The 23,158-nt window shown below is 34.6% G+C and overlaps 1 protein-coding gene across 2 annotated transcripts in view; it reads left to right on the forward strand.

Annotated features, from left to right (window-relative positions):
* The first annotated feature begins 820 nt into the window (after window positions 1-820).
* LOC121072170 (fibroblast activation protein alpha) overlaps window positions 821-23,158 on the forward strand; it is a 43,335-nt gene continuing 20,997 nt past the window's right edge. Inside the window, exons 1-12 of one of the 2 annotated variants that reach the window (XM_040561505.1) lie at window positions 821-3,457; window positions 4,609-4,693; window positions 9,952-10,047; window positions 11,979-12,073; window positions 12,217-12,291; window positions 12,497-12,549; window positions 13,713-13,785; window positions 15,407-15,527; window positions 17,043-17,197; window positions 17,960-18,063; window positions 18,391-18,526; window positions 22,423-22,467. In XM_040561505.1, the coding sequence (XP_040417439.1) occupies window positions 3,314-3,457; window positions 4,609-4,693; window positions 9,952-10,047; window positions 11,979-12,073; window positions 12,217-12,291; window positions 12,497-12,549; window positions 13,713-13,785; window positions 15,407-15,527; window positions 17,043-17,197; window positions 17,960-18,063; window positions 18,391-18,526; window positions 22,423-22,467 (1,182 nt within the window). In that variant the 5' untranslated portion in view covers window positions 821-3,313. Of the gene's footprint in view, window positions 3,458-3,678; window positions 4,335-4,608; window positions 4,694-9,951; window positions 10,048-11,978; window positions 12,074-12,216; window positions 12,292-12,496; window positions 12,550-13,712; window positions 13,786-15,406; window positions 15,528-17,042; window positions 17,198-17,959; window positions 18,064-18,390; window positions 18,527-22,422; window positions 22,468-23,158 lie in introns of those variants that run through there. The other variant, XM_040561506.1, reaches the window with a different exon arrangement.

Genomic DNA, 23,158 nt, shown 5'->3' on the forward strand with positions numbered 1-23,158 from the left:
TTTCTCTGTAAGTATTGTGACAACAATAAGAATAGAGTTTCACTGTAGAAATTTAAAGGATAATGGTATTCTGACTGTAAAAAATAGCATCACGTGTCTCCATAATTATCTAATTGACAGATTTTATTTTCTCCTATTTGCAAGTAAGATACTGAAGCATGGAGGGTCTGTTTGTTGTTACAACAGTCAACTCTGTAAATTCAGGATAATGTGGTATGTTTACTGGAATGGGCACGTAAACACTTCAGTAAACCCAGGTAAAAGTTTCTAAGTACAACTTAGCTGAAAAATAGAACCCAGCAAAAAGAATTTTATTACACCTAGATCTGTAATTGATCTACATTCTTAATAGGAATAGAAATGCTAGGTTAATTTTTTCCAATCAGATTTTATTGGGGGGGGGGGGGGGGGGGGGGGAGGTGTCTCATTTCTGACTGGGAAGAGTGGCACATTTCAGATATGATCTAACTGATATGGGTCATTTTAGGAATAGCTACTTATAAACAGATTATAGTGTTATAAAATGAATATGCATCTGAGAGTTTTCACTGTAGTAGTTTTGTTAATTACCATTTGCTTAAACTACAGAAATTGTAGCTAGTTTATAGGTTGAAATTATTCCACTACAGTGATTTATATTAATAAACTACTACCTTAGGCTGGAAAAAAAAAATGGTGTCAGGTGTAGTAGGTGTAGTGAGAGTTCAGAGATTATACACGCAAAGATCTTTCAAGACACAGTGATTCCACAGGTATCTTTGAATGATATAACAAACAGGAAAATCCAGTGGGAGGTAGGGAGTGTAAACAGTTCATAGCATATGAGTATTTTATTGTATATATCTTAATATAATGTTATTCCTACCTTTAAGTTTTGTGCAGTGCAGAACAAATATGAAATCTCCAATTTCTTTGTTTAGTGTTAGATATTTTTTTAATGAAACCATTTCTCTCATCTTGTTCTTCGAAACAAGTTATTCTCTTTCTTGTACTGTAATATTTTGTTTAATATTGAAGCTTTTTGTGACTTTGGTCACAAAATATAAATTTAATTCAGCACTAACTGCAGGCCACATTTTACATTTTTTACACATTGATCTGCGAATCTTACTGTTTAAAAATGTTGGAGATCACACACATTATGATTTAAGATTTATTTTGTTAATGTGATCTGTACCCAACAAATAAGATGCTATGAAGTATACTAAGAATTAATTATCAGAATAATTTCTCTTGGCAAATAATTATCATCCAGATCATTGGATATCTGTATTAATGAGTTGGTATGGTTCTTTGAATGATACTTTTAAATCAGAAAAGTCTTGTGAGATGTTTAGAAAGTAAATGTAACATAAGACATAGTATATAGCACTTCAAAGTATCTGAAGTCATTTATTCAATACTTTGAAGAAGTGTGAAACCCTGGTAAGATATATCATTAGATATATGCTGCTGGGTCCTCTATTAATAATTTTTCACGCTGAGTAGATCTTTTGGTACTTCTCTTTGTTGAAGCAACAAGAGCTTATGCAACAGCATTTCTTTGTTCTTTTATAGTTGAGTTCAACAGGGCTGTATCAAAAATATGCCTGGGCTTCTTGTAGTCCACTTGTGTGCTGCTGTTACATTCCCAGTTCCTAGTGTGACTCAGCTACATTGTCACCAAAGCTTAAGGGGTGTTTACACAATCTCACTTCAGCATAATGTGTAATGAACCTCAAATGAATCCTGCTGGCTTGTAGGATAAGGATTTCCACTTCAAGTTATTGTCTCTGAATGGGGTTGTAAAACGTGCCTATATTGCTCATCCAGGAAGTGTGAAGTTATAAAAAAACAGGCTAAATTGCCATGTTTTATCTGCTAGCTGCTTCTGCATTTATTGCCTTTATGGACTCAAAGTCCTCCAGGGACTGTGACAAATCCTGATTGCATTTTCTGCTTACATCTTTTATTAGTTCATAAATGTGGAAAGAAGAAAAACTATTAGTCACCAGGGATTTGTCTAGCTGTGTGCATGGCTACTTAACTGCTTCAACTTTAGTTGTCTTTTCATTATTCTGTCTACTTTTGGTCTGATATCATGCACAACCTACGTCTGTAAATTGACATTTCCTCATCTGGGAAATGTAAATATTTCAGTAACTTAGAGTAGTTGCATAACTGGCTGGATAGTTGCTGTACAAACTGGATGTTTTGTGTTCCATAATTGGCTTCTTCCTCCATTTCTCCAACTGATTCCTTATTGTATCTTTTTTTCCACTTTTACTTCTATCTTGCCTTATGTGGTTTTGATTTTTCAGAAGTTAGGAAGAGCTTTAGCTATTGAAAGAATTGGTATTTGCTTCTTTGCATGTACTGGTATAAACAGTCCAGAGAAGGATGTCAGGAGCAGAAGATGTATGGAGCTTGTAAGGTTCATTCTCTGCCAGGTGAATTTTGTTTTTTTTCTAATGCTGCAATGTTTGTGAATCTTACTGAAGCATGTGTCTTTAGACTTCCAAAGTACAAAAATAAGTACTATGCAGCATATAGTCACTTACCAAAGTCATTTGGATCATGTGAGTTTGAATCATTTCCTTTGAGGCATTCTCTAAATGTTCATTCCTTAGAGGAAGCTGCATGTTTGGAAATGAAAACTAGCCTGATCAAAACTTGCATTTGCCATTTTGTGATGTTCTGGTTGTTAGAAATTACCAGTGCTGGTAGGAAAAAAAAGGAATGCAATAACACTGTGAACTGTGTTATTGCAAATACATACGGCATTAACCACAGAATGCTAGGAAATAACAGTTTGGAAATATGAATAATGAGCATGAGTTACATGGAGAAAAATATCTTTTGTTGCAATCCATTTCTGTTTTGGAAATTGTGAGTCGCTGTGGTTTTATCTTGTTAGGAAACACTACTGTGGTTGAGCTCAGTTCAGACCTTTATATACAGCGTCTCAGAAACAATGTATTTTGTTCTTCTCAGCCTTTTTTCCTGCACGGCTTATGTCAACGCGATGCATCTGTTTCAGAAACGTTCTCGTGTATAACTTGTTCTTTACTATTGTATCAAGAACTCATAGAGACGGGAACTGAGAGAACACAAGCTTCTGTAAAAATAACGCATGTTTCACATCACTGGTTGTTCCGGACGAATAAATTGAATTTCTTTTCAAAAGTCTGCCCACCAAGACGAAAGGCAGCGGCAGCAGCCCCCGCAGACCACGTCGCGTTGCCTCAGTTGAGGCCGGGCCGCTAGGAGGCAGCGTGCCGTGCCGTGCCTTCTCCCCGCCGACCGTTATTCTCCACGCCCCCGCCCGGCCGTTATGCCCCCCCTCGCGGGCCGCTGTGAGGAGGCGCCGCGCGGTTTTCTCCTCACAGAAGCGCCGATGGCGAGATCTGTGTTAAGGGGAAGAGTCGGGTCCCGGCTCCGTGCGTGTTCCCCATCTTCCAGAGCAGCTCTGAGAGGGGTTAGTAAGGATATTTGTGCAAAGTCAGGCTAATGAGCACGACGGACTTTTACTTCTCTTTTCGAGAGTTTCTTCTCTCTGCTGAGGATTCTCTTACGTAACTTGACGCTGTGGTCTCAAGAGAAGTTTTCTCTGTTTTCAGCTGACCTCATTTCAGTGAGCTAAATAAAATACATACAATTGGTGGTTTAAGTGTTATTTCAGAATGTGCACAGAGCCAGTAGATAGTTACTGGCCCAAGCTCTGTTACATAGCACATAGAAGTTTACTGTTTTCTGAGGAAAAAAGTAGTTCTCTTTACATGTGGAAGACATTAAACAACTTGTGGTTTTGCTTCTTGTTTTGCATTTTTATGCCATCATTTATTATTTCAGAAAGTAAACATAAAAGAATTATAGATAAACAATAACAGTGTTCCTGAATTTTCTTTTAATTTCTCAGTAGAAAGTAGAAATAAGGTCATAAATATGTCCTGAGAATGTGAGGCTTGCCAAAATATACTGTAGATACTTTTCAGAGAAAAAACAGTACATATCAAGTAACTGTTGATTCATAAAACCCGTAAGTTAGTGTAAGCAGATGTTGGTTACAGCTTACATCGATGGGAAGTGTATAATCACCACCCCTATAGCCACCCACTGTCCATTTCTGGTTCAAGAACTTCCCCGAAAGCCTGTTTCTAATTTTATGGAAACCCTTTGAAATTTGGCACAGTTTACAAAAGTATGTAGGAAAAAAAAAAAAAAAAAGGCTGCCAGAGGTTTGGCCTCCAACTGTGAAAACAGACACTGCCTTCTCAAACTCCTCTCCTAGATCCACTGACCAACACCCAGAAAAGAGAATTTGCATTCTTTTAGAATACAGCAGGAAAATGAAGGTCTGTATGCAGCTCAATTCAGCTTTCGGTAACATTTACGTCTGTTTTAAACTGTCAGTTATTGTACAAGACCAGGCTCTGATGTGAAAGTATTTGCTTTAAAGAAAAAGGAAAGGGAAGTCTTTTCGAACGTACTGCAGGGACATTTTTTGTTTGTTATTTGGAGGGATTTCAACAGTTAAAGAGAATGGGAGGATTTAATTACATTATCAGCCATTAAAGTGTACTTCAGGCAATATTAGAAATGTAATTATTCTTTGTTTCTGTCCTGCAGACCCGGCTAAAAGTAATATTTGGCGTGGTTATATGCCTTTTGCTTTCCTTATTACTTATGTGTATTATACTGCTTCCATCAAAAGGTAAGGCATTTGTAATCTAATGTAGTGGAAAACACAATGTCTACAGCTACAGTGGCTTCTAAAGTTCATAAAAGTTTGTTAACTCATCTTTAGGATTATTGTGTCAGTACTGTTATGGCTTTACTGCTATACAGAAATGTACTGACAGCTGAAATATCCTGAAGGTATGATCAAATGCCAGCAGATGTTGACACAATGAACTCTTTGAAGTGAAAAGCACCTGAGTTAACTTTATTGTGCATGTCATATAATGTTCTTAGACAGGACTGCAAAAGTAGTTCTCAGATCTCCTCATATTATTTTCTATGTTAAGGATTATAAGACTCACTGTTATAAGACTCATCTGTTAGTATTTTCTCTACCTTGGTGAACATGTACTTGGTTTTCAATGCTATCACAATAATTATAAAAGTTCTCTACCCAATTACAAGTTAAATATTTCTCTGTTCGTAGGATATGGTGAATTGTTTGTGTACATATTTAAGATTGCATTTGAAAATTAAAGCCAATATTGGATAAAATAGGAGTGCAAAGTTTGCTCTAGTATTATGCCAGCTGTGGGTAACTGCTGATGCAGTGTGGTCTGCTGAGTGCTCTGGTAAAGCTTCAAGTGAGTGTGGTTTGATATTTAGAGCCCGAGTGGCACTGACCTAATGGTCATTTATATCTATGAGAGCTCTAATAAGAGCATTATAAGTATTTACACATCCCTTCCACTACAGTGGATGAATACCTCTAAAATAATTAAAATAGTAATTAAAATATACATATATATATATTCCAGTAGCAGTATTCTTATTCCAGTAATAGTATTTAAAGGGATTTTTTTTCCTATGGTTAATCTTTGTGTGATATTTGTGTTGAGGGAAAGAATGGAGGTTTGTGAAGCATTTAGGGTTAATTCTGTTATGCATCATGTGAGGATAGATTATATCACAGCAGGAGGTAGTGCTGTGAAGAGAAACCACCTCAGAATTGTGGTGACTTTTACTGTCCTATGATGGGGTGCCAGATTTTTTGGCTAGCTGAAGCATGGTCAAATCTGAGCTTTCATTATTAGATAAAGGTGTGGTATCAAGCCAAACTTATACCAAATCTGCATATTTAGAAAGGACGTAGTGTCTTAATGAAATCTAAATAAAAAAGAGTAGCAAGGAGACAAAGAGAGGGGAGAATGAGGATCAGGTTGGCAGCCTGAAGAAGTTGCTAAAGATCATAGAAGATACTGTAAGAGGAAATGAATGTATTTTTTCCTTCTGAAGTTATCACATACCAGCTCACTGGTCTGAGCTTCTTCAGCCTTTACAAAGAATTCTTTTCGTCTATAGTTTCTTGGAATGGTGACTTGGTAATTAATCATATCAAACATCACATTTAGATCCAGTAGGATGAAATAGAATTTACCTTACTTTACAGAATGCTCTTAGAAAGAGCATTTCAGACAATTGTGGAACACATAATTATGTCGAACGTGTTTGATTATAGCTTTGTATTTTCAGATGGAACTGCAAATGCTGCAGTTATCTGTTTACGCCTAAACCTTTTTGGATAGTCTACTGATCAGCTGCAAAAGGAAGAAATAGAAATTAATTTTGTGATTATAAATCTTGCAAGTCAAAGACAGACAGGAAGTAGCTACAGAGATGGAATGTTGTTTGTACATTCCACCTTGACTACTGCTTTACTGAAAGGATGTGGTGATGTGGAAAGATTAATTGCATATGAGAATTATATAGATACAGGCTAAATCTCTGCTGAAGATGCCAGCAAAGCAAAATGTCATCTCTAATCCTGAAGGAACTGGAAGATATAATTTGGTTGTGTTTTTGTCTGCTAAGTTTCTAGTAATTTCATGTTCTTCAAACCTCTCAAGATGTGATAGCTGGTTTTGTTTTATACATGGAAGCATATCAAAATGTGAAAACCTCTGTTGTACTGGAAAATAATTTTCTTTTTTCAGAGAGAAATAGGGGAGAAATACTTAGCAGTGGTTATTACACAATTTCTGTGGGTCTGAGAAGAGCACCGTGAGCAATGTCAATATCATGAATTGCAAATGACTGAGAAATTGGTGACAGGTTTTTTTACATTTCATTGAGTTAGGAATGTGTTTTGTGACTTACCTTGATAACCCAGCTATGATAACCCAACTCTAAACATTTCAGATTCTTTTCACTTGTACACTGGTGTAACTAATTGTGTTCTTCAGCAGCATTAACAGGAAAGAAAAGACCTGTTTGTACCTCAAAAGCAATAACAGAACCACAGGCATCTTTTATTCTGTTATTTTTAATTAATAGCCAAAATCCTGACTGATCAATATTTCTGTTCCTGTTGCACAGTTGACCTAGGACTGAGACCAAGACCTTGGTTCTGTGATAGTGTAGTGAATACAACACCACCTGCAAGGTTGCTGTCCCAGAACACTAACCAGTTTTTCTTTTGTCAAGTCATCCACTTACTATGATTAAAAGTTCTGTTTTCTGTGTTTTGTTAAACTCTCTCACAAGAAAAAACTGAACACTAAAGGAGAAGGTATCTGCATAAAGTCAGTGACAATAGATGCTTGAAGGCTTTTAACACCAATTTTATACATGTACATGGAATACACTGAAATGCATGAATAATTACGATCATGGAATATGAAAAGCAAGTTACACTGTGAAGCAAAGTAACTAATTCAGTGCACAGAATTATTCTGCGTTTTCTGATTTTTTGAAATGTGCAAGAGAAATACAGAATGGCACCCTGTAAATGAATGCAAATGGACCACAAACCATTAAAATCAAGATGGTGGGGGCAGTAAAGGGAAGAAAGCAAAGTTAAAATCTGGTAACCTTTCATTTCTGTGGTTGGCTCTGATATTTGCTTCCTTTTTGTCTTTGGGCATATGGTTTCGTCTTTGTTATTTCACAAAGAAATAAAATTCAGCAAAATAGCTTACAAAGCCTACCAACAACCATCCAAATTACCATCCGTATAGTGATGCAGACATGTAAAGTACTTTTCTTGTTAGGGTCTATTCTGAGGTTTCAAACACTATTATTGAACTAGTCTTTAGTTACAGAAAAAAGAATCAACAACAATTACAGCAAACAATTAAAGCTGCTGCTCTTAATTAAAGCATTGCTATATGTCTTCAGTTGCCTAGAAACAAGCATCCAAAACTAAAAGTAATCAAGTGAAAGTTGTGTTCAGGTTTTTGCAGTCCATGGGTAGAAATTCAGATAGAAGTGGACACATTTTGAAAATCATTAGCAGTCGTAATAAATTATCACAGAATATTAAGTATGTAAGGGTGAGATGGTGAACAGAGTAAAGGTTTAAATTAGAGCTGTGAAAATTAGAGGACAGATGAGACATTTGTCATACTGCTTTTCTTTTTAGTAAAAACTCCTCTTAACATGAGAGAAGGAACAGAGAAATTTTACCAGATTAAGGTACCAAACAGGAATAAATCTAAGGCTCCTTTACACACAACTGTGGAAATAGATCTTAACCATGGATTTCTAATAGTTAATAGACATTCAGTTAGAGAATTTAAACTGGAAGTTGGTGATAAGTAATCATTGTTAAATATAAATATAGTGGCTTTGGATTCCTCTTTGGAATTATTTTTTTTTATGTATTTTTTTAAGTTTTCCATATTCTGTACTTGTCATTAATGTATCAAGGATCTGTAATGTACAATCATGGGATTAACAAGAGAAATTCTTTATATTGAACTTTTTGGAGTATTTTCTCGACATATAGTAATAGCTCAGAGTTTATACTGATAGGTTTTTGCCCATGGATTGACATTCAATTTTATTTCTCACGACAGCTTTCTTCTGCATTAGTGCAGACAAGGCTAGTGTCAGTGGTCAACCTGACATGTGTATTCTACAGTAAATAATAGTCATGTAGCTGGAGAAAATATGAATTATCATTTTAAAGTTATGGAGAGAACATGAAGAAACATTTCCCAGGAAGTGAGTGTGATCTTAACTGAGAGAGGCTGTAATGGGGAAGTGATGGAGCATGATATGAAACCTGAGGGCAATGAGTCATGTTGAGTTTCTGGCTGTCTTCTGAGTGGTAGAGATCTACTAGACCATGTGTGAGGTCATCCCCTCAACCTCTGGTGACCATGGCAAAATTCACCTTGACTTCAAAAGAGAAAAGCATCAAATCCAGAATGCCTAGACTTGAAAGCTGCCAAATTTTTAAAATTGGCCTTTCTCAGAAATGTACCTGTGTCTTTTGAAGATTAAATGTTTTGAGTAATCTTTCTCTTGTGAAGTCTATGGAATTTCTATTATTATTATTATTTACTTTGAATTACACTTCTATAATGATTTTTTTTTTCATTTCTGTGTACTTAGATAGCCAGCACTTCAGCATTACCTCTTCTCATCTGGGCTGATTGTCCTTATTTTTTGTTCTGGACCCCTTCCCTAATTTAAAGTGCTTTAGTTTTTGGAAGAAATGTGGTAAAAGAAAAGCGACAAAACCAGCCACAATGTTGTACATTTTTTAATGTGACTATCTAATCTGGTTAGAGATCAAATACCAGAGCACCTGTCTTCTCTCCAGAATTATTGCCAATTTTCTTTTAAAGCATTAAATAAAAAGTGGAAGTTTGGGCTCAGTCATTCATTACATTTCAACATTATTTTAACCTGTGCACCTTTGTCTTTTTCTTTTGTGTGACTCCTAAGAAATATATGTGGATGGTGATCATTTTGAAAGTCTTATGTCTATCTTCTAACACTGGTTCATGAGGCTTTTATGAAATTTGGCGGTAGGGATTTGTATGTATATACAGTTTGACTCTGCTGAATATGTGTAGATCTCTGTTCAGACAAATAATTGTTTCTGTTCACAGCTTCACACAAGTTCACAGAACCTATGCTTTAAAAAAACTTCAATTTGCCCTTTGTACATAAGTAGCTTTTCTTGTTTTCCCAGGATCTACAAGTAAATATATCTCACTGAAAAAATTTCTGGGTGAAAATAATTAATCCATCCAGTTCCTAATTTTGTATCCCTAAAGGTGACTCCTTCAGAGGCTGAAGAACCTTATCAGAACAGTAACAGAGAATTTTCCTTTCTGCTGTGCCTGCTGCCTGCATGGTTCCAGGATTGTGCTATCCTCACTATTCTCTGATGCTTAAATTATAGAAAAGGGGAAATACTTGACAAGTAATCATTATTTTTTTTTTATTTATTTCACTTCACAGCATTGTGTTAACAGAAACTTTTTGTCTTATTTTCAGTTGTTAACACAGATGATGGTCCTAGAGCTCTTACATTGGACGATTATTTAAATGGAAACTTTCAATATAAGACATTTTTTCCTTATTGGGTGTCAGGTAAGTAAAACCTTTTCTCAAAGATACATAAGCATTTCTAATATGTATGTCTTGGCTGGTTTATACAGACTAAGAAATGTACTTTTCTTCCAGACTTACTCTGAATGAATGCTAAATATAAAATTAAACAATTTGCTAGTCAAAACTTAAAATCAAGCTTACTCTTCTGTCAGTCATTCTAGAAATTCCCGCTATTTGATGTTTCAACACAAATGTTTGAGTTAAGCCTAAACTATCATTTTACAGAGGCTTTTGGTGATTTATTTCTTTTACTGTCATACTTACTGCTGCATGTGAAATAAATATGTCAATGTGTCAGTCATGTTCAAGGCATCTCTCTTTTTTGTGTTTGTCACTGCATTTCTTCACTTACCATTGGTAATAATTGAGGTAGCCTGTCTTACAGGCCCTGTTCTTGTTTTCAGTAGTATCTAACTCTGCAGTGAGCCCAGCTGTTCTTGTCTCTTATTTACCGAAATGCAGAGACACTGCTGAAATTCCAAGTTCCAAGGCAATGCATAGAAAGTAAGGATGACTTTCTAAGCAAGTTCCTTAAGGTAGAGGTAGACATGAAGTTAATTGCTGCTGATGTATGTGTCAGTGTGTAGCTGAAATACGACTCTTGTTATCACTGAATTGCAGCAGCACCAGAAAGTTTGAGCTAGAATGGGTTACATTCTAGTACATGCAGCACTACCGCTCATATCTCTGCACTGCCTCAAGCAGTTATTCTCTGAGTAGAGACAAGAGACAAAATGCCCATTCACATAGAATCTTATCAAGTTAGTTTAAACCCACAATTTTAGAACTGAACTAAAGCCCTTCAGGACGTTGCTAGCAGCAGTTCAGGTTTCACAGTTAGCAATTTGAAGTATGTAGACATCACTTACATGATTTAAAAATTAGGTCACCATTTGTTAGAATTCTGTCTGAATTCAGAAGTATGTAGGCAGCGTATCACCTAAACCTGATATTCTCCTTCCCTCTTTATATCCTCCTCACTTAAACTTATCTTTCCTCTCAGCAGTCACAAAACTCACACAAAAGTCATGCCATAGATTCCATAGATAGTCATGCCTACAGCATTCCATATGCCTACTTTCCTTCTGAAGCAGGGAGTTGAAATTTAATAGCTCTTCCTAAGGGGGCCTGAGATCACCTCAAATGCTTTTACTCAAATCACATAAGCGTTCTCTAAATATCTGAGGGTGATCTAATTTCCCTCCAAATTAAAACCTTATACAATGTTTCAGGCTGCTTTTAAATTGTTAAAGACTGTCTTTAGCTACACCAAATACGTAATTTCTTATCTCCATTTAAAGCAATGAAAACAACAATGTGAAACTAAAATTCTGATCTTCACACTCTGCCAAACTATGGCTCGTGTCTTGAGCATAGGTAAGGTTAAATTCAATTCTCATTGGAAGCCACTCACCTTCACCGTGTAGGATCTGTGTGAGTAGGGGCAGAGTCACTTATGTAGTGTTGGTTACATGGTACACCTCTTATCTCTGTAACCTGTACAAACGAGAATGTGCTGGTGAAATTATAAACAAGGATCTTGAACATTTTCTTTATAGTTTTTATATTGTGATACTAGTCTTCTAATGTGTCTGTCCCTGATATTCTTGATCAGATATTACTAAGAATAAAATCTGTCATTGAATAGTGAAGTTAACTAGATGATTCTGTGTGCAGTGTATGATCTTGAGAACATAATCCCTGAGATACATAAGAGAACATAAAACCCTGGAGACAGTTGTATAATTCTGTACCTTGGCATCAATAGAAGAAAAACATTTTTTATGTAGATGCCAAAAGATACTCGCTCAAAATCTATTAATGACAAAAGCAGTGAATGCTTTCATAAACAGAAATGTTCTACAGTATCTTCTGTGCAAGTTATCAGCCTGTTTATCTTGTTTTTAAAGATAATGAATATCTTCATCAGTCTGCAGAAGATGATATTATTCTTTACAACGTTGAACTGAACTACCTAACTACTATCATGACTAATAGCACAATGGTATGTACCTTTTCAATGAGTAAAAAGATAGCAAAATGCAGTTTTTTCAAGTATCTCTTTAGAAGTGAGTAGATTAAAAACTGACTCATCAATTCCTTATTTAAAGTGTTTACTAGAATCTAATCTACTTCTTAATCTTTCAGAAACAAGTTAATGCTTCAAATTATGTGTTGTCATCAGACAAATACTTCATGGCTCTGGAGAGCAATTATTCAAAGGTAATTATTTTAATATATTGCCTAATGAAATGTTTGGTTTCATTCAGTATTTTGTTGATTGTGGTTACTAAGCATAAATATTTTTTTTCTTTTTTTTTTTTCTTGAGTAAAGTGGAAGGCTGTGAACAGACAGCTGATGATTTTTAATTAGATTATCCTTTTCCAGTTTAATAATACTATTTTTTTTCTTACTTAATTTTTGCAGCTGTGGAGATATTCTTATACAGCATCATACCACATTTATGATCTCATTTATGGGTAAGGCCTGATATTTCTTACATAGAGCTATGGCAAATACTCTGTAGTGATATGTTTGGAAGCATTTCACTGAAAAACTCTATAGCAATGTGCCTACTCGCTGCTTAGCTTTTATTTGAATTTGTTACTTGTTTGCTTAATGACTGTTACCTATTACTTCTGCAAAATCAAGAAATTTCTTTGAAACAAATGGCCTCTGAGAAAATCTTACAGTCCTTTCATCTATTCATCCAGGTATCTGCATTGGTTTATATTCTATGCCCTAAAACTTTGACTGCTCAAGATTCTCATCTTTTTTTTCTTCTTTGCATAAATTTCTCCCACCCTGTCTTGGCTGCTTTAGTCCACTTCAGTCTCACACCAGATGTCTCCTTGCCCTTCTGTTTTCTAATTCATCCTTTTTCTGGTTAATTTAATCCTCAGCTTTCCTAAAATCTCACATTTTCTTCAGTGATCTTGTAACAGTCCGTCTTGGGTTCCCCAAAAACTTACAGCTCCTCCCATGGCATTTGGTCTTTTTTCCAAGATCTTCCACAAACCACTCCTCTTTTGCTTTCTACCCAAGTCTGAAGGAGGCCATCTGCCTCCCCAGTCACCTTTTTATGCCAGAAGTTGCAGCATGACCAAATGCTTCTTAGCTCTGAGCAACAGGGACTGCACTGAGCTGCTACATTCTTGGGAAACTTTTTGCTCAAGGTGACAGATTACTACTAACTAATATAAGTACAGAGGTACTGCATGTGGCTCTATGATCCTTAACAAATGTTCTAACTGCTGCTGTTACGCTTGCTTCAGCATGTTATATCCTGGGAACTACCATGTGACCGCTGAGTTCACATTTCCCAATGACTTGCTGAGACTATAATGCAGATTGCAAATAGAGGAAATGCCTGTAGATGTCTACATGGCATTTAGGAGGAGATAAGGCTGCCTTCTTTGGCTGTTGCATATATTTTCAAAGGGTCGAATTGTTACCCTTTGCCAGCACTAGTGCACGCAATCACATTGCTGCATGTCTGACTGCCTGCTTTAATTTTGCATTGCTCATTAAACGAAAAACTGTTAGAAAATATAGCCCTTCATGAATTTTACATGAATGTACAGTATAATGATACATTTGCACTGCGAGCAAAAAGCCATTTCAACTTTTTTCCTTTTTTTAGTGGTTTTGTAACAGAAAACCAGCTTCCACATAAAATTCAGTATATATCCTGGTCACCCGTTGGACACAAATTGGTCAGTAAAGATAACAAATCTCTAGAATCATTTTGCTTTATGTGACTAGAAGACTTTTATTTGCCTTTGGTTATTGCTTTGTTAGGCCATATTTTTGAGAAGCCCATGTGTACCAACCTTGGTTGAACAACAATGATAAAGATGGTTTTAACTTGATAAATGTTGACTTGTCTGTTTCAATAAAAGAATCCACGTTCCTCAACTACAGTGTGTTTTAGTTGGCTAGTCAGTCTCTTATCAAGCATTGACCAACATAATATAGGATTAAATTCAGTTTCAAAGCCTGAAAAATGATGTGCTTTCCTTTGACACCATACAGTATTGTTAGTTTAATATGGAGATTTAAAGATACCATATTTAAATCTCTTCTCAAATTTTTATTCTAGGAAACATCTACCAGATTCTAAGTATTACAAAAAATGTTCCTATATTTTTTGAATAACTACTTGATAGTATTTTAAAATAATTTTAAATTACCTAATGAATGTAGTTACAAGTTTGTAAATGTTAGTCATTCTTTGTTCCAAAGCATCAGCCCAAGTTGGTGGTTTCAGAACTAGTGGCCCAGTATTGACTAAATATTTGTGCATGAAATTACATTTAAACATCATATTAATTTCAGAGAACTCCCAAGAAAATACACTAAATATGAATGGAAAATGTATTAGGAAAATATTTTCTTTTGATGTTTGTTTTTTTTTGGGGGGTAGGAGGAGAGTATTATATCTCTCTATTAAACGAAATATTGCTATTTTCTTTGTCAAGATTCTGGAAACAGGAAACAGTGAAAATACTTTCCTGATAAAGTACTTATAGTCTGTAATGTTTTTATGCAATTCCCCTTGTATTGTTTCTCAAGAGTTTTAGGAGTTTTATTATTCATTTAAATAATTAAATAGTTAAAGTGTTACACTTTTGTTGCTAACTAGTGTTTATAGCTTCAAGACACATAATTTTCTAAGAAAGTCATGTTTCTGATTCAGTTTCTTAACCACAAATCCGTTCATTTGGTTTAAATGTAGAGATACATAAGGTCTGCAAGCACTTCTTGCAAGAACTCTCTTTTAGTAACTAAAAAAAAAAAAAAAAAAGAACAAACCAGCCCAAACAGATTAATTTTTTTCTCATCTTACATCACACAGGCCTTTTGACAGATTTAGAAAAGTTTGATTATTTTCTTCTGAGTCTTTTTGTATTTGTTTTTATCTTCTAATTTGGTGGCACCAGAAGGAAAAGTCACAAGGATACTTTGTCTACCTGAGGGTAGACACAGCAATCTGAATGAGTTTCAAAGATTTTACTTTCATGCTTTTCCATACCAAAGCTAGCCACAGAATCCTCTGAAGTTTATTAAGATCAAGGGATTTGTTCAGGATTTATTCTGGCATATTTGAACATAGAATTTGTTCTGTAATGTAAAATTTATTTACAGAAGTACTTACTCTTGCGCAATTTGCAAAGGCTTTTAATGTAGAGTTACTAAAATAAATATTTATTATTTTGTATTCATTGATCATGTCTTCTTGTTGGTATAATTAGTAGCGTTGACTGCAAAATCTTTGACTCAGACAACTCCTGTTCTTGGTGCATGTACTCATAAGAAATATATTCTTGTCTTTAGGCATACGTTTATCAGAATAATATATATTTGAAACAAAGTCCAAGAGAGGCACCAATTAAACTAACTGGTGATGGAAAAGAGAATGAAATATTTAATGGGATTCCTGATTGGGTCTATGAAGGTAAGTAAATCTCAAAGGGCAACAACTAACATGTTAAATGCTTTGTCTGAATTACGCAATTTTCTAGATCCATTCTACACCATCTGTGATGATGCACTGTTTTTACAGCCCTAAGGATTACTTACTTTCATCTGTTTTCTGCCATGTTAGGATTGCTAGGGACTGGCAATGACTTCTTATTTTGGGGAGAGGGAAGATGAGAAGGGAATCACATATATTGAAACAGTTTTAAGTAAGTGTATACAAATCACTACCTCCTTTTACAAAGGAGCCAAAGAGCATTCAGAAATTGAATGTTAAAAATGCAAATTAGAAGATTTTTTTTCTTTCACATATAACATATTTCATATATTTCACATATTTCTTTCATATAACTAGTCCCTATCTATGACATGTTTTCTTGTTTTTATCCATGTCCTCACTGCACGTATAAGCACTGCTCATGTGCTCCTAAGGCAAGTCTTCCAAAGGTTGGAGGCAGCATGAGATAAAATGTTGAACAATATTACTGAAAGTATATGTAGTAAGTGATGGAAATTGGCATAATGAATGGATTACAGAGTTAACCTGTCTGTAAACAGTGAGAGAGGAAAACTGGGGTACAAGCAAGCTGTGAAGAGGTTTGTAGAACAGAAGGAACATGATTTACTTAATGGTATAAAAAAAAAGAGAATTAGTGAGGCTGAGTCACAGTCATTGTTACAGCCATAGAGGAGTGTGAGGCACTGGCAGAGAGACGGGATTAGATCTTGGCTTGGAAGGGAGAAGAATCTAGGGAGTTACAGAGAAAGAGAGAGATGTGGAAATTTATACACAATGGAACTTTGTAGATGAATGTGTTTGCAGATGAGATTATCCCAGTGACAATTGGTACAGAGAGCTATTCCCGAAACAAAAGCTGGAGAAGGGGTGAGATGGATTCTCCAAAGGATTCAACTTATTATAATAGTAAACAAATACCTGTGGGATTTACCAAAATGAGAGCACTTGGAAATGTGTGCCATGGCTTTATTTTAAAGGAAGCTATTATCATCTATAAGAGTGCATGTAGCTATACAAACTAGAAATATGTTTTCTGCCAGTGACTGCATTTTGCATTCATACTGTATGACCAAAATCCTGATCTTTAGTTACTGAAACTATATCAGAACTTTACAAATTGGGCATTGTTCTGCTGCATATGTGGTGGCTGGGCATTAAGCTTTAATGGAAGTTTTAATGTTGGTTCATTATTTGGCACTTCAGTACATCAAAAAAAAGAAAAAAAAAAGGAAAAAGAAATGAAACGTGCACATATGTAAAACCCAACTGAGTCAAATGGGATTTGTGTACACTTTTTGGGAGTTCTCTAGGCCTTTCTTTGAGATGCATTGCAAAATCTTGATGCAGAATTGGATCTTGTTATTTGTTTAGTAGAAGTCTTTCTATATGTCTAGGTTGACAAGAGTAAAATGATGTAATAGATCAGAAGATAGATTACACTGATAAACAATCGAGTGATTTTTTTTCCCTCAGAGGAAATGCTAGCAACAAAATATGCATTGTGGTGGTCTCCGAGTGGAAGATATTTAGCATACGTACAATTTAATGATTCCGACATACCAGTTATTGAATATTCATATTTTGGTGAGGACCAGTATCCCAGAAAAATAATTATCCCATACCCAAAGGTATGTTTCTCATTCTTTTCACATACTTCCTGAGATGTGATAACTGTAACATTAACTGTGTATAGAAAGTATTTGTATTGAAATAGTTAAGTCCATTGTGGCCTAAATTAATGGGAAAAAAACAAACTTGGGACAAGTTCTGAAAAGGTATGGCCATGCTCAATACTGTAGTAAAATAAACAGAATTCCTCATGTAAGTAAAAAGCATGTGCGAAAGTACATGTTTGTATGGTCAAGCCTTACTTTTTCTAATTCAGTTTATTTTTTGTAATGTGTTAACTACATAGTTGTTATTTTTCATTGCAGTACCTCAATTATGAGACGTTGCTTATTTTGCAAAAGCTTCAGTCTATTTACATACTTCGTAGTTCATTTTGATCTCAAGGGGTTTTGAGATACTGAAAACTTTACCTGTTTTCAAGTGCCAGACCTACGGCAAGAAGGATTTGGTTTTGTACTGTACTGCAGAGATACACACTGCAAATACAGCACTGGTTCCCATTAAGCACTACATTTTCAGTATAGAAATGCACTGAATTTGGCTGTTCAAAAGGGTTTCTTCTTTGTTTATAAAATGATGCAAAGTTAAATAACATCCTACTTGTGCAGAGTCTACTCTGAGATCTTATAAGGTCACATTTGTACTGTTGTACTCAAATGGATAAATATTTTGTAACTTATCCCTACAAAAAGTGTTGTAATTTTCCTAGATTTGATTTTTTCAGAGCCTGATTTGAATAACATGATACATTTTCTTTCAAGGCTGGTGCTAAAAATCCTACTGTTAAAGTGTTTATTGTAGACACTATTAACGCTGAAGCATTTGGTCCTAAAGAGATCCCAGTTCCTGCAGCAATAGCATCAAGGTAGTGTGCTCTCAAATAAGTCTTCTAATTTATTTTTTTTAATTAGGTTATGTCTGCTTGTTTTAAATGCTTAAAACTCTGAATTGTTTTCTAACAATGTAATACCCTATCAATCTCTTAATTGGAGATTGGTCAGAAGCTACCTAGAAACGTTGTATTTTGTATGCCCGTATATGTATTGTTACAAAGGACAAAAAACATCTCTAAGAGAATAGAAGTTTTGCTTTTGTATTCCACAGATCAAAATGGGGGTTACAGTCCATAGCAATGCTTCTATATTTTTGTTCTTTAATGACCACTCTTTTTCTCTTTCTTTTATTTTTTTAGTGATCATTATTTTACTTGGCTTACTTGGGTAACAGATAGTCGAGTCTGTGTGCAATGGCTAAAGAGAATCCAGAATTTTTCAGTCTTAGCTATTTGTGACTTCAGAGAACATTCAAATACTTGGGACTGTCCAGAGGTAATAAAGTTGGAAATATACATTGCTGGAATTAATATTTGCTAATCTCCATTGTATTATCCTCTTTTAACACCTACTCATCATACACAGGTTGCTCTGACTTACTCACAGAAGTATGTAATATTTCCCTCATTTTTTTAAGAAAAGAATTGTGTCGCTGCCATAGTTGTCTTTTCCAGTGTTTGATCACACTCTTTTAGATAATAGTGATACCTTTTTCAAAATTTAAATGCTGGCTGAGAGGTGAAAAGAAAAAATTAACTGCATCAGCAAAAAATAATATCACCAAAATATATTTTTTGTGATGTTAAGTGACAATCAAAGCAAGAAAATAACAAGAATGGTATTGACCAGGTTTCAAAACTGTTTAGTTCCTTCTTGCTTTCTTCATTTTCAAAAGTGGAACCATTTAGGATACACATTGTTTTGTTTTTTTAAATTGTATTATAGCATGTAGAAATTTCATGCTAAGTCTAATTGAATTGTGTCCTTTATGATTAATGTTAAATTAGTTTAAATAGCATGCAGATTAAAAGTAAGGCAGGTTTGTAAGAAGGAAACATTCTTCTGTTTTATCAAGTCATACAGCTGGAGAAAGCAAAGTTTTCAGGAATACCTTTTTTCAGATCTAAAAAGAAAACTTCCAACTAAATGCAACAGTAACACTACATTTTATTTAAACACCTCATACTATTAATAAGACAGTTCGGAGGGAAAACCATGCTCTGTTGAGCAGAGGCGTGAGTTCATATGGCCTAGCTATCTATCCCCGTACATAGAGAGTCATAGGTGTAATGCACAGAAGCTTTTCTGAAAAAAAAAGAAGTTCTTAGAAAGACCTTTTAAAGCTTGAAGACTGTACACACTGACTGATATATATCACATGGATCCTGAAGCAAGGAAGGTGTAACACTGAATTTCAGTAACTACTACAGAGATCTCCTTTATTGTCTCTTAGCATTGATGCTGTTTGCATGCCTGGTTTTTAGAGGTCATAGTACAGAGCACCTATAAGAACTAGTATTAGGCCAAAACTTTGAACTAATGGGAAATAAAAAGCAAGAATACTTATAACAGTCTTTTGTATAAATGATAGGTTGTAAATTCAGAGTTCATTAACACAGTCTTTCCAAGCTGAAAATACTTATTCCTCTATGATATTATAATTGTTACAAATTTTAAAGGAAGGTAAAGTCCTGTTCTTTCAAAAATGTTATTATTGAAGTAATTTTCCACAGAGAAATAGCCTTAGTTTATAAGGATAAAATATGTATTTACTGCAGCATTTTATGTGTTTCCTAAGAGGAATGACTTATTTACGAGTACATTGACACTGAATCTCACCTCATGAGAATAACTCACCGCATGTTAATAACTAAATGTTCTAACGTACATTAAAAAAAATCAAGGGATCTGGGATTCTACCACAATCCACCAAAGTACTTTAACGCAAACATAACTTTAAGCAAGTAAGCAGTTTTATTTATTCAGAAAGTCTATCTATGTGTTTAAAATTAAGCATGTGCTTAATTGCTTTGCTGGAACCAGACCAGAACAATTAACATCTTGCAGGACTGTGTTCATGATCCTTGTTTAATTGCATTTCTCCATGATACCTTATTTATGGAATCACTACTGACGTTTCTATAATTCTATATTTATATAGTGATACAATGCTTTTATCACATTAAAGTTTGCACAAATGGCCAATTGAAGGAGTGTGAACAGATGGGAGTGCTGCATTAGCTCTATTTGCCGTTAGAAAGTATATCTCTGTGCGTTTCCTTCAGCAAAAATAGTTCACTCGTTGATTTCAGTTAAACTGAGACTGTAATGTACAATAAATGTGCTAGGCTTTATGTACTTGAAAATAATAACAAAATATAATCTACAAGATGTTCCTAAAGTGTTGATTCATCAAAAAGATTCATTTCAAGTCAAGTGTTCAAGTCTTGCTTACGTTAATAAACCACAGGAACCAGTGTGACTTCATTGGAACTATTCCTATGACTATAAGCTAGGCATGTAAATACCTGTCTGTGAAACTGGAATTTACTATAAATATACAAAATCTCTAAATTCTACAAACACTTTAATAACAGAAAAATCCCATAGAGGTCATGGGACTACCCACATGAGAGAAGTTAAATATATTCTTAATGTACTATGTCATCGGGAACTGAGCCTTAATTTAAAGAAGGGTAAATAAATCTATGATGCACATATAAAATAATATTTCCCATTTATCTTACATTGATAAGAAATAAAATCCAACTGCTAAGTCAATTGCTCAGTGGAGCACTTGTGAAGTACTGAATGGTATTCTAAGGGGCAATATCTGCATCTTGCACTCAAATCACTTTGCATGGACTGAGTTGAAAGGAAAAAGTGAGATTCTGAATGTTAATTAAACTACGTTGAGAATAACGAATGCAAAACATATTATTTAGAAAGCAGATTTGCCAAACTTATTTCAAACTGTGAAGAAATATTTTATTAAATGAAAAAATATACAGAGAAGCTTGCAAGATAACAAAAGAAATGTATTTATAGAAGGGAGAACTGATAAATATTAAATCACTTCCCCCATTCAACATGGTCTCTTCAATGAAAAAAAACATAGGAAAACACTGAAAATGCATTAGAAAATCTGTAAGTAAAAAAATAAAAATATAAAAGCATCTCTAGGGAGGAGACACTGATCCATTTATGCTCAGTATAACTCTAAAAATCAGTTTTGAGAATGTTTCAAGGAGTTAGCACCTACTTAATTTATATTCATAGTCTCAGGATATGATAATCTGCTTGATTTTTGGTACCTATGTTATTTTTGTCAATCCTTAATTCTTCTAAGTACCTTTTTGTAAGATTTTTTAAAATGTTGAAAATCGGGCATTTAAATGCCCCTTAAGAAAAGCAACAAAAATGAACACCCTCAAATTTATTTGTACTGTACTTAGTTCAATTTATTTTTCACCGTGTGGATATGAAATATGTTGAAATATAAATATCTATTTTGCCTGACTTAGTAAGACTGTTGATGTGACTGGAAGTCTCTGCTGTTACAGTACAGTATACAACTTCTTCAGACAGATAAAACCAGAATGCTGTTGGGAGGTTGCACCAAATTCTGATGCCTATTATCTTGATACAAATCCAGAATTACTTATTAGATAAAAAGAGTACATTGGATCAATAAAAGTATTAAAATAAAAGAAATCATAATTTGGTCCAAAAGAGTGACCTGTTTTCAGAGGGTGAGAAGCAAAATGTTTTCTCATTGTTTACCAGAATTCTCAACTGGCCAAAGGAAATGGTAATCAACAAGCTTTTTAGCATTGCAGTTGTCTAGGTAAAAAATACATTACTGTGTGAATTTTAAAGCTTATATACCAATGTATTTAGCTTGTACTTTTAAGGTTTTTAAGGTTTACATTTAAAAGTATACTTTAAAACCTAATAGTCATATTATCCACTGTTATAAATCAACATCACTACTTTGAAATGAGTATGTCAAACCAACTGAAAATCTAACCCAGGTTATGATTATTATTGCTGAGGTTATTTTGGTTGTTTTCAATCAAAAATTCATGAGAGCAAGTATTATTTCTTGCTTCAGTGAAAATGTTTCATAAGGTTAAAACAATCACTTTATATCTTATTTAGCTCCGATGATAGAGCTAAATATATTTTTTAAAATAGTAATATTTTAACTAACATAATGATATTAATGCAGTAATATTGTTTACTTTGGACAGTCTTCAAGTGCCTGAATCATCATAGCAAGTATTCTAGAGTTCTCTTTTACAGGAGGCTGCAGACTTTTTGTTTGAAGATTTTTAATTCTCCATTAATTCAATCTTCTTAAAGACTGTACATTTGATTTTGTTTTTCAGAATCAACAGCACATAGAAGAGAGTCAAACAGGATGGGCAGGCGGAGTAAGTTTTGTTCTTGTTCTCTTCTGATTTAATGAAAACTTACAGCTTTCTGCATCTTCACAGTGGTGTTTTGAAGCATCAAACACTATTCAAAGTCACACAATGCTACTGCCTCAAACCTGTTGCACTGTAGGGTTGAGACTTCGTATGCTGTTAGGCATAGTAGCTGGCTACCAGCTTTCCGAGTATAAAAAACTTTTTTTCTACCTTCCTTTGCAACTGATTAGACACTATACTGAAGGGAGGGAAGCCAAGAAAAGAGAGTGATTCATAATGCAAAGTAATTCTTAGAAATATCTGGGTGGGGACAAAGCAATAATGTAAAAATCCTCTGATATTGCTAGGGCAAGAGATAAGTTTAGTCATACCATAGCATTTTAAGAATAGAAATTGTTCATTCAGATCACAGCTTTAGTGCCAGGTGCTGTTCATCTTCAGCTAGAGAAGAACTTTCAAGGTAAAACACCCCTCTTACAAGTGTAGTTGATACTTCTTTGCAATTAGCCTTAAGCAAAAGAAATTTTCTCTACCCAGTAACCTTTATCTTAGAAGATCTATGACACCTTTCTTTGGGAGCTTGCAATAAAAACAAAGCTGCAAGGAAATTGTAAGAACATGAGATCAGTATTCACATTCATATATTCTAGCAATTAATGTGTGTGCATATGCTTATGTTACTCCTCAGGCAGGT

Source organism: Cygnus olor, chromosome 6 (assembly GCF_009769625.2).
Source record: "Cygnus olor isolate bCygOlo1 chromosome 6, bCygOlo1.pri.v2, whole genome shotgun sequence".
Lineage (NCBI taxonomy): Eukaryota > Metazoa > Chordata > Aves > Anseriformes > Anatidae > Cygnus > Cygnus olor.